Source organism: Solanum verrucosum, unplaced genomic scaffold (assembly GCF_900185275.1).
Source record: "Solanum verrucosum unplaced genomic scaffold, falcon-dt-bn FXZP01000062.1, whole genome shotgun sequence".
Taxonomy (NCBI): Eukaryota; Viridiplantae; Streptophyta; class Magnoliopsida; order Solanales; family Solanaceae; genus Solanum; species Solanum verrucosum.
This window is the reverse complement of record NW_026020477.1, coordinates 4,030,738-4,043,244: the sequence shown is the minus strand read 5'-3', so window position 1 is coordinate 4,043,244 and position 12,507 is coordinate 4,030,738. Positions and strand designations below refer to the sequence as shown.

Genomic DNA, 12,507 nt, shown 5'->3' with positions numbered 1-12,507 from the left:
AAATGCATCACTTATCAAAGTATATCTCTCCACTCATAGATCCAATCTAATTTTATGACATTATGTGACTTCCTATTTGAAATATTATTCTTTCAGAACAAATTTAATTATATGTTTGTCGTAAATTAATCCAAGTTCAGTGATTTTACTAATTCTTATATATTGAGTGATATGACCAAACACAACTTCAATTCCAACTCCAAACTTTAAAAAAAAAAAAAAAATAGAGCTTAACCAACACACAGTAGGCATTCAAGAGTAAAAGTGTCTCACCTCAACCAAAATTCTATTTCCTACTTCTATTAAAATCCACATTTTTCAAACCAAGCAGAAAAGACAACATGAACCAAAATTGCTTAAGACATGATGATAAATAAGAGAGTCCATTGTGGGTCTGTGACAATGTTACTAAGAGCCTAAACTCACCATGTTTGGAAACTCAGACTATACATCTCATGTACCAAATTAAGTCTGTAAGACCAATGGAACAGAAATATTGCTACCCCTTCCGTAAAACATTTTCCTTGGAACGAAAATGATGCATAATTACAGAATTTCTGGAATCATCACTAGACCCAAACTGCACAACTGATTTTGTGACCAACTTGTAGAAGCCAAAAATACCAAAACAAAAGCTCCAGAACAACAATGAAATCTATTCTCTTTACTGCAACTGCAAACATAACAATAGGCTGTAAAAGTAAAAGATATCTTCAGAATATGTAAAAACTGTATGGCTGGTCTTGTATTGTTTTTTTGACAACCTTTAGAAAATTCAACGCCAGTGTGCTATTTAAATGACAACCTGAAGCCATGAACAGCGATAATGATAAATCACAAAGAGATGATTCAATTTCTGAAAACAGCTTATAAAATCATTTCTGTGCCTAGAGCTTCAAAGCAGCTTTTGCCATTGCGAGTGCTCCTTCATAAGTTTGATTTCCTCCAATAAACCCACTCATATGGACAAAAACACAACCAGGAATTCCTGTTTCCTTAGATAGTTCATCGTCTCTTAAACCTCGCCACTGAGATGGAAGTGCTTTCCTGCTCTCAAATCTGTCAGGAGCTACAGCCACCGCTTGCACTCGCCAACCTTTGCTCCTATCATCCTACGCATCATGAAGTCAATGTCACTTTTATGTTTTCCTAGTAAAATATTAACAGACTTAATTCATTCAGGGAAAACTGTGCATGTCTTGAGAAGAAGTGGGGTTGCTATCTACTCTCTTCCAAGACAATAAACACTGGAAAGTGTAGCAACATTATTCCTGGGCATTTTTTGATTTATGACATTGAAATTTAACAATAAGGCAGATCTTGAGAGACTAAATTAATCCGAAAGCCCACTTATTCGGTCTAACCAACTGATACAACCAGAAAGTATTCACGGGTGATTAAGTTTCCAAAAGTGACCTAAAAGACAACCCCCACACTATTACCAATCATGCTCCTTATTTTTCCACTCCTCGCATAAAAGAGGCCCAAAAACGAAGAATTTTAAAAAAAGCATTAGACAAAAGCAAAATGTGGCACATCAAATGAAAAAAAAAAATTGAAACAGCAAAGGACTCAGGCACCTCATATAAAACATATTTGATGGGTGGATCCATCTTCATCTCTCCTTCCAGCTCAAACAAATGAAGCTTCCACTGTTAGACAGAAAAGTCAAGAATAAGTATTCTCCGCAAGGAATCACACTAGCAGTGAATAATATATTTCGTTTTCTTTACGAATTGAAGAATTTCATCAATTATATACACCATGTGAGTAGAAAGTGAGTGGATAGCTAATCAACCCTATCATACATGGAACATCTTTTACACCTAAAAATACATGAAACACGGGAACCTTTCTATATCACTTGTGGGATCTCGTTACTCTGGAATAACTTCCCATTTCTTCATTCCAAACAGTTCAAATGTTTCTTTCTTTATCAATCTATATGGCCTACAACTCATGATTGTCTCCCCTACAGTCCTTGATATTGCCAGCAAGATCGGATGATGAACATGCAAGATTCTGCAACTGCATAGTGATTTTGCAGTGCAATAGGATATGATCACTTCAGTGTCTTCCCCACTCTCTACACAGAATATTAGCTCCCTACCATTCTCTTCCTTGGATTATTCGCAGTCAATATAGCATCCCTCATGGCATACCAAGTGAAGAAAACTACTCTTTGGTGCTATGCTTCCACAACATCTAATTCCACACTTCCCATCCTATTCCCCTCTCTGGCTAACACCATGTAATATGATTTCACCAATAACAACTTCACCATCCCATCCCATCCACACTGTCCTTATCCTCTCGGCTCTCTCATACTACCACTGAATACCATGACTTGGGTTCTTCACAAGATCTGTGATGTATTCCTGGTTTATATGTGAATATGATATACAATAAATACTAGGGGAAGGAAATACCTAGTAGAGGGTTCTTCCTAGCAATGAATTATAATGTCTACAACTAAAAAATATGCAGGAGGATCTCTGTTATTTTCAGAAAGTACCTAATGTTAACAGATTCGAGTAAACATAAAGCAACTCCACTTTTTCTGGCATACAAGTGACTATGAAAGGAAATTGATAAACGGGTTTTTTAAAAAAAAAAAATTCCCATGTCTCGGGTGATGAACAGGTTTTTCTTATTAGGAAAAAAAAAAGGCTAATATGTAGTTCCTAATCTTCACTTACATTAAGCCACAGAAGTCAAAAACTTTTGGTTTATAAGCAAGACAATTGTAAATTTGTAATGATGCACACACTGCCTGATGCAAAAAGGCTTCAGGCCAAGTATTCAATACTTACTGGACAAAATGTAGACCAAACTACAATCTCTCCACTAGGATCAATCTTGTGTCTTGCAGAAACACACTCCAATACGATTGAACGAGCTGGTAACCATGATCTTGCATAATAGCGGACACTCTGTGTATAAACAAGCATGTTAACTCAGGTAAAAGAAAGTGAACCATAGGCTTATTTTAAAACCTGTCATCCAGAATAAAATCAAGCTGAAAAATGTTTAGTGCAAATGACCGAAGACCGTCAGGTGCCAAAAAGAGCACAATCTGAGAACAAACCATATTACTAGCCAAAGACAACAGTAAGAGAGAACTTTTTAGCTCTTTTGAGAAAGTCTTACATCCAAGAACTCACTGCCAGCTAAATCCATTGCACGTTGGAAAGCTTCATTCTCCCTTTCAGAAGACTGATCAGGTTCAGTCCAGTCCAAGTTAAATCTTCCAACTCGAGAGGACAAGTGGGTATTGTTTACATATCTTGGTGGCTGGTCTGTATCGTACTGATTGATTCCATTATCGATTGCATCAATTGCCTGTACGCAGTAAGCAAGAATATTAGGCTTACTAATATTGGAGACGTGTTAGCTTGATCCTTAAATTATATCACATGAAATCAGCTCCCGGATGCGAGAATTTAATAAGTAAAACTTGAAAAATATTTGTAATAGTATCAACTACTAAAGAAAAATATGAATCCAATCATAACATAGATTCAGTTGAAACATCAGTTAGCTGAAAATGAAAAGAATCCAAGAAAAAACTATAATTTCTCTTTTTTTTGATGAAGTAACTATAATTTCTCAGACTCAATCCTCACCTCCATGAAGCTCTTGTAAACAGCTAGAAACAACTTATGCACGTCCGGGTGTGCTTCATCAACTTGGAGCTCCTTTGCAATGATCTCCTTTCCAAAATGCTAAGAAACATGAAAAGGGCAAGTAAATAGAAATTAAACTGTATATATGAACTTAACAAACATAAACTAGATCTAAGTGATTTTCCAGCCAAATCGGACCAGCTTGGATATAACATATATCTAACCAACCATCAATCTGACATATTTTCTTAAAAACTCAAGGAAATGAGATAGATAATGCATCCGCAGAGTAAATCAAGTCGTGACTAGGATGCAACATCTGTTGAATTTAAGCTCACTACAGAATAATTGTTGTACATTCAAAGGATCTAAAATATATCTAGCCAATCACCAATCTGACAATTTTTTGTTAAAAGCTCAAGGAAATGAAATAACTAAAGCATTTCCCTTCGGAATATACCAATTGGTATGAAGGGTGGCTAGTCACTTACATGATTTGCAATGAAGAGAACAAATCAACAATCCAAGCTCTAAGGATTTAAAATATATATCCAGCCATTTTTTTATGTTGAACTGGCAACTTAATATCCAGCCATTTATCAATCTACAAAAACCTTTTAAGAGCTCAAGGAAAAGAAATTACGAAAACATCTTCCATCAGAATCTATAATTCAAATAAGTTAAAAGGATATAAAGTATATCCAGCCAATCATTAATCTGACAAAAACTAAATTTTAAGAGCTCGAGGAAAATTAAAAACTAAAGCATATGTCATCTGAACATATGAATAGGTATGAAAGATGGCTAGTCACTTACAGAATTCGTAACAAACAAATCTAAATCTACTATCCAAGTAACATACTGAGCATACATCATAGCAAGCCCATCAGCTCAAGTACACTAGGATAAACATTCCTAGCAAAAAGATCTACACTCTTCTGTCTCTCGGATAAATAACTAGATTGAAATGAAGGCCAAGTAAATTTTCTAGACTAATGATGTTCTTCACAAAATCATTAATCGTGGACAGAAATACTTCTTGGAGAAAGATACAGATTATCTGCTGCATAAGGGCCTAGTATTTTGAAGAACAGACTCTTACCTAAGCTTACTTGTTTTCTCTACTCCCATGAAAGAGATGTGATATACATAGCAAAATCCTTCTGTTTTAGGATCAAAATGAGTAATCCAACTACACTTTTTTGTGGATGGATGAGTAATCTGCCTACATGTTTCCACTCAAGAATTTCGTAAGAGTTAGCAAAAGAACCAACAATTAAAACACTTAGCTCCTACTCAGCAAACAAGTTCCTTAAAAAGAAAGTGTATGCTGGTACTTGTTGCTAGTGGGAGGTGGTAGGTACTCGTGGAATTAGTCAAGTTGTGCGAAAGCAAGCTCGGCCACCACAGTCATCCAAAAATAAGTGTGCTTGAGGATGCAAAATATGTCATGTACTTTGTTTACCCCAGTCTCCCTTAACTCCCAGATATCTACCTTGCGAATCCGCAATATGCTTCATAATTGCAATCCATGCCAGAGTGAAGACCTTAGTCCATGAGTGTTGCATGGAAATGAAAACCAACCCTATAGTTAGGTACAGGAATTGAGGCAATTCCACTTACCAATATAATATTCCCTCCGCCTATTTAATGTGGCACCCTTTCCTTTTTCGTCCGTCCCAAAAAGAATGTCACCATACTATAATTAGAAACAATTTAGCTTTAAAATACTCCTTTTACCCTTAATGAAATGATTTTCAACTACACAAATAACTAAGGATTGTTTTAGACCACAAGTTTCAAAAGTCTTCCATTTTTTCTTAATTACCGTGCCAAGTCAAATGGTGTCACATAAAATGAGACGGAGGGAATAATTGATTCAGCGCAATGCATAGCAAGCTTGATGTTCAATTAATTTGTTACCCACCTCATTGTTTGATAAAGTTATGTGTCATCCAACTCTTTTTCTGATTAGAGTATGTTGCTGCTCACCTCTAATACAGATGTAACATAACAAATATACTTTTTCCCTTCTCTCATTCTATTGGGTGTCAGTGAAGGGACTCCTTATCTCTCTACCCTTGCATTGGTTCAATACAGGAAGAAATAAACACAAAAAAGGACATGGCCATCAGTCTATCAAACCTATTCTCAAGTCTACTTCCAATACCTGGCATATAGGACATGCCTTTGATCACACAACCATTATATATCCTATAAGTTCATTGTAAGAATGCCAAGAGAATTCTAAAAGAATGTTAAAATCTATCAAATCTAGTTATCCACCAGGGAGTACTCCTCCATCCCCAAATTCTGTGAAATTTCCAAAATTTGATTGTCCATACCAATTTTACTAATCCTTTTATAATCAAAAGGAAATATTGGATTAAATATTACAAACCTCAATTTTTCTTAAAATGCGAAAAAAAGACCACGTAACAATATTCAAAAACTAGATAAACGCCTTAGAAATTCCAAACAGAGAGACGTTACCTTGTAAACAAGACCTGCACTGCTAAGCTTAGTAGTAAATCCATGTCCAAAGACTTCTTCAAACCCTTTTTGGTGATGATCATAACGGTCTCGACTAGGATCATAAACTCCACCAACATCAAGCACAGCATCAAGCGTTTCCAATACCTTTCATTCATTCAAGCATTTCATCAAACACCTCACCTACTTAAAAACCTTCCAAACCATACATCCCCACATACCCCAATACCACAAAATGCAACTCAATCTTACCTGGGTATCACGAGTACGCACAATCTGAGCATTGTAGTACTTGTTTGTAAGACGAATCATGAAGCACCCAAGAGCTTCATCACAGTGGAAGCTACCATGGTGAGTACCTACTCGCTTTGGGGAAACATGGTTTGAAGGGGAAGATACAGGTGAGAAAGACGAAGAATTCGCAGTAGCCATTAGAGAGAATGCGAGAGGATTTTGGTGTTTAAGGAAGTTGAAGGTGAAGAGTTTAGGGTTTTGGAGTAGTGTTCTCGTAAGAACTGAAAACATTTCTTAAACCCTTTTGTTTAAAGAATCTATGCTAAGTAGTAAAGTACATTTCTTTTCTTTACAATAGTTGCATAAAAAATATTTTACTAATAATTTCTAATACATTGTAAAAAAAAAAAAAAAAAAGCCAAGCAAAGTAAAATTGGTCCTCAAAATGAAAGCATGATAATGGATTTTTGTAAATAGAAATAAAATTGGCCAAAAAAGGCTGGCAAAAAAAATATATGAAATTGATTTCAGAGGTTGAATTCCAAAAACGACAAAAATAATTAAGATAATCTGCAAATAAACAAAGCTAAATAGAAATTCAACAAATAAGAATTATTATAAAGTTAAATAATTAATTTAGGTGAAAATTATTTACATTATCTGGTTGTAATGATCTGTTTTGTCCTTATTAGAAAGTTTTGCGATATGACTTCGGAAAATTAAAATTTTCAATATAAGTTCATTCTCGATTCTATTAAATATATCTAAAACTCAAGTGGACTGGTCTTGCCTTAACATGTATCTCAATAATAGAGACTTTACAAACGAGTTAGTCAAGTCATATTAAAGTTGTTTTATAAATATTCTTGTAAGATTATCGTAACAGAAATGAGAATGTGTACTTATTAATAACAGCAAAATGATAATTAAGTCTTGTGAAAGGTTGTTGCAAGTCCAAGTTTGAGTCTCAAGGAATCAAAGTTTTGTTTCCACAAACTAAATGTCACTTTTGTTTTGTTAATATCAGCGAAAAAGACATAAATTTATTTTATGTTTCTCCCTTTGTTTCTCTGTTTTTCTGTTTTTGTGTTCCTCACTCTTATCTCTTTTTCAGGAAAAAAAAAACTTTGGGTCAATCCATGATGTGCCGCGAAATCTTGGCACATTTGATGCTTGAAAACTAAGGATTAATGCTAGAATTGAGTGTACTTTTGTATGCTTTGATGTGTTTGTTGATATGTAGACAAATTCTTGCTTGTGTGGAAAAAATGAAAAAAGAAGCGGAAGATGATGGTGATCAAGTGAAGACCACGAGCACCTAGACGGGTCATGGTCCTTATCACGAATCGTGGTGCCGGTCGTGAAGCATTTCCAGTATGAAGGCTTGGAGGAGTTGAGATTAGGTTGGACCAAGTAAAGATCACGGCCAGCCTCACGGACCGTGGTCCTCATAACAGTCTGTGGTGCCAGTCGTGAAGGTGAGCTAGTGAATTGGCAAGGAAATGTTGAAAAATGAATTGACCAAGTGAAGACCACGGACCATGGTCATTGTCACTAGTCGTGGTGGTGTTCGTGGTGATGATACAGTGTACAGGTATTGAAGAGCCTGTTTTGGATGAGTCCAAGTGAAGACCACGAAGGGCTCTACAAACCGTGAAGCCCTTGACGGGTCGTGGAAGCAGTCGTGAAGGGTCCGTCAGTTCAGTCCTACTTCGAGTATGACTCTTTTTAAAACACTTTATTTGAATTAAGTAGGTCGCTTTTTAGTTTGTATCTCGTCCAACCTTGAACTACGAACGAGTTACCATTATTCTGAGTTTTGGTTGTCGATTTTAACATTGAATCAAGTTTGAAGTTTGGATTTTCGGTTCTAGAATTATCAAAGTAGCTTGTTGATTTGCTTATTCTCGTAAGTACTTTCAACATGTTTTCATTTTATATTTCTGAATGTTTACGTGAAATTATGAGTGGCAAAATACCACAACTGGGATTGTGGGATCTATGATGTAAATCGAAGTGTAATTCCGTAAAACGAGTGATAGGCGATTTATATTTGTAAATTATAATCTAGCTTTCATTATTCATGTATTCTATTATGATGAGTGCACGCATTGGAGTGAGCATGTATCTATTATTTGTTCGAGAGAAAAATAATAGTTAGGAAAAAGCTAAATTAACTGGAAGAAATGGAGTCAAAGTTCGAGTTCGAGAGAAAAGAACTTTAACACCATTGTAAATGAGGGTAAAACTAGTAACACTCTGGGACCGAGAGGACTTGAGTGAACATTAGCTAACTAGACTGAGAAGTATCAGATATATCTAACTCGTCTGTATTTTGTAGAGATAAATTGCCTGAAACTCAACTACGGAAAAACATTAGGTGAACTTTATGGGGAACACAATCCTAGTTTCTTTTAATCATCGAAACAACTTGAGAACTAAAAACTCTACTATTTGTTAATTTGGATTTTGATTACAAATTTTAGCTACTAGAACATCACAACTAAACCCATTTTTCTTTCTGTAACTGTTTCATTAGGAAATATAACTACATTTGAGTAAACGCGATAGTGAAATCATTTTTGTAAAGAAATTCTCTGTGGGATCAACCTCAACTCAGGTTGAGTTCTATAAATTGACTTCGACCGTTTATATCTCTTAATTGAGGTGCAAGTTTGGACGTATCAATCCACATGGTGACCCACAGCCCAAAACTTACATCTCTCACTTCGCACATGGTGGACAAGACCCAAATCAATATGATATCAACTAAACACACAATTCATACGACAAATGGTTCGTGCGACCTGTGAGTACTAAGGCTTACCTTCAAGGTTTTTACAAGCCCTACATAGGAATTCAATCACATGTGGAAAGAATTCACTATTAATATAAGGACATTATTACTCACAATATCCTAGACTTCATTCACTACTTTAGTAGTTACTTCTTCGATCCCTCATCCTCTTAAAGAAGTTAACTCGAGTTCATGTTTAACTTTATACAAGCAATTACACTCAATACCAATATGGTTAGTGCAATAGCTGGCTTGTGTATATAAATTTATTATTCAATTAATTGTCTTTCCATTCTACTCGAATCTATTTGTTCCTATTCAACTACTTTCCTAGACATGCACTGCACTGCCGAATCATTTATGGCTATTAGTAACATGCTAAAGTGGCAACATTGATTGAAACTTCAAGAAACAGCAAAGGTCAAAGGGTATTTCATTGAAAAGTCATTTTAACTTTCCGGAGTCTCACACAATGAAGAAGTAGGGAAGCATTCTTTCATTGACCTATTGATCACTTGACACACGTAGTATGAAATACATGCTACAGTGTTTTCACCTTATATTGTTGTATGTGTTTCGTACAGACCTTGGTCTAAACACTTCCAGATGTTTAAACCTAGTTTCTCTCTTCAATGATCCTTAAACTCATTTTCTTAGAGAAACACTTGTCTGGCTCATAAAACAAATCATAATATGGTGTTGAAACTTATATCTTCACATTCCTCGACGTAAGAGGTGATTGCTCGTGTGAGAGAGCTAATCTTGCAACTTGTTCGACATACTTTATTTCTTACAAAATATCACATGCATACCACATTTGAACATAAATTCAATTGAATCATATAGAAGAGAAAATTATAACAATCAAGTTATTTTATAATATTGAAATATCATCAAATCTTATGCAAACCTAGAGCCCTAACATGTTTTTCAAATAAGTCTCTAGAGATGGCCTTCATAAAAAGATCAGCTATCATTTCACGTGTAAGAATGTATTGCAATTCTCCACTTACCATTATGTCTCTCACAAAGTTATACTTGATGTCAATATGTTTGGTCTTGCTATGATACTTAGGATCCTTCGTGTATGCGATAGCCGCTTGACTATCACAATATAGTATCATGGGATCCTTATAATTCTTTACAATACTCAAATGTTCAAAGAACCTTTTTAACCAAACAACTTCTTGTACTGCAGACGCACAAGCCACGAATTCATATTCCATGGTTGAAAGAGTTGTGCAAGTTTGATTCTTACCTTTCCATAAAATAGCACCACCATTTAGTAAGAAAGCATAACTAGATGTTGATTTTCTATCATTTCGGTCACCAGCCCAATCAACATATGTATAACATCTTATGAATAAGTCAAATCCACTATAACACAATGTATGATTTGTAGTTCCCTTCAGGTATCTAAATATTCCCTTTACTGCTTTCCAATGATCTCTTCCAGGATTGGATTGATACCTGCTAACTAGACTCACGACATAACAAATTTCTAGGCGAGTACACATCAAAGCATACATCAAACTCCCGAAGACATTAGAATAAGGAACTCGAGACATGCTTCCTTTTATTTGTCAGTCTTTGGACACATTTTAAGGCTTAAAGTTTCACCCTTTGCTACAGGAGTATCCATGTATTTGCAACTATTCATACGACAATATTTTCTTAATATAAGTTTCTTGAGATAAACTCAAAAATATCTTTGAATGATCTCTTAGGATCTTAACACCCAATATATAGTCTGTTTCACCCATATCTTTCATATAAAATTATTTTTGAAAGCCATGACTTGACAGTTTTCACATACTCCAAATTATTTCCAGCTAATAAAATATCATCTACGTAAAGAGAAAGAATTACAAAATTTCCATTGGACTTTTTCACGTAGATGCAATGGTCTTCATCGATCATGGTGAAATCAAATGACATCACCTCCTTATGAAATCTCATGTACCAATGCCTTGAAGATTGTTTTAGGCCATACATTGATCTTTTCAATTTACAAATTTTCTTTTCTTGGCCTTTAACAACGAAACATACTGGTTGTTCCATGTAGATTTCCTCATTTAATTCTCCATTGAGAAAACGATCTTTACATCAATTTGGTGTAATTCTAGATCTAAACGTGCAACAATAGTTAAAAGTAATCATATGGAGGTAAACTTTACAACTGGTGAAAAAGTTTCCTCATAGTCTATTCCAACTTCTTGAGTAAATATTTTTGCCACCAATCGCGTTTTGTGTCTTTCTATTGACCCATCTAATTTGTTTAACTTTGAGAATCCATTTATTCCCAATAGCTTTACGTTCCTTAGGAAGGTCAACTAGATCCCAAACTTTGTTGGTTTTCATGGACTCTAATTTTTCTTTTATCGTTTTAAACCATTTTTCCCTTTTAGGGCTTGATAATGCCTCAGTTACAGAATTAGGTTAATTCAATTTTGTAGGAGAAACCAAGAAAATATAATCATCAATATCATAAGATCATTTAGGTACACTTTTTCTTGTACTCTTACGTATTTGAAGCTCATATTTCTCTATAGGATTTTGGAATTCATAACTCCCACTTGGATCAGGAATTATTTCTTGATCCATTGAGTTATCAAGTATATCTGATGTCACTACCTAATTTTCTGAATTCAACATTTCATAGAGAGGCTCACCTTCATATATTTCACCTTTTTGGGAAAATCATTTTCCAAAAACCTGATATCTCGTGATCTAATTTCAGTAATACTTTTATCCTCCAATTCATCAATGAATACATACCCTTTGGAGCGTTCAGAGTACCTTATAAAGATATACTTCTTTCCTTTTGGACTCAGTTCACCAAACTCATCAAAACGATCTTTAATATATGTTGCACAACCCCACAGTCGTAGATCATTCATGTTTGTTTTATGACCAGTCCAAAATTCATAAGGAGTGAAAGACACTGATTTAGAAGGCACTTTGTTCAATATGTGGGTCGCAGTCAATAATGCATCTCCCCAGAAAGAGATATACAAATTTGTATGTGTCATCATTGACCTAGTCATGTCTAATAATGTTCTATTCCTTCTTTCAGCTACACCATTTTATTGGGGTGTATAAGGAGTAGTTAACTGTTTGATAATACCCTTTTCAGTACATACTTCTTTAAAAAAAATTTATAATATTCATGTCCTTGTTCGGTTCTTAAAGCCTTTATGCTTTTATCTAATTGATTTTCAACTTCATTCATATATCTTTTAAAGCACTCAAGCATTTTAGATTTATGAGAAATCAAATAGACATAACAAAAATGCGTGAAATCATCAATAAATGTAATGAAGTATGTAGCACCAGACCTTGCCTTCACATTCATTA

The 12,507-nt window shown here is 34.9% G+C and overlaps 1 protein-coding gene across 1 annotated transcript; it reads right to left on the bottom strand.

The window, feature by feature from the left end:
* Window positions 1-725: 725 nt before the first annotated feature.
* Window positions 726-6,660, bottom strand: LOC125809478 (uncharacterized). The gene is made up of 7 exons (XM_049489107.1): window positions 6,372-6,660; window positions 6,120-6,266; window positions 3,627-3,725; window positions 3,151-3,342; window positions 2,814-2,933; window positions 1,581-1,652; window positions 726-1,112 (listed from the first exon to the last, which is right to left on the bottom strand). The coding sequence occupies exons 1-7, from the start codon at window positions 6,642-6,644 to the stop codon at window positions 888-890; spliced, it is 1,128 nt and encodes a 375-aa protein (XP_049345064.1). The 5' UTR covers window positions 6,645-6,660; the 3' UTR covers window positions 726-887.
* Window positions 6,661-12,507: the final 5,847 nt, after the last annotated feature.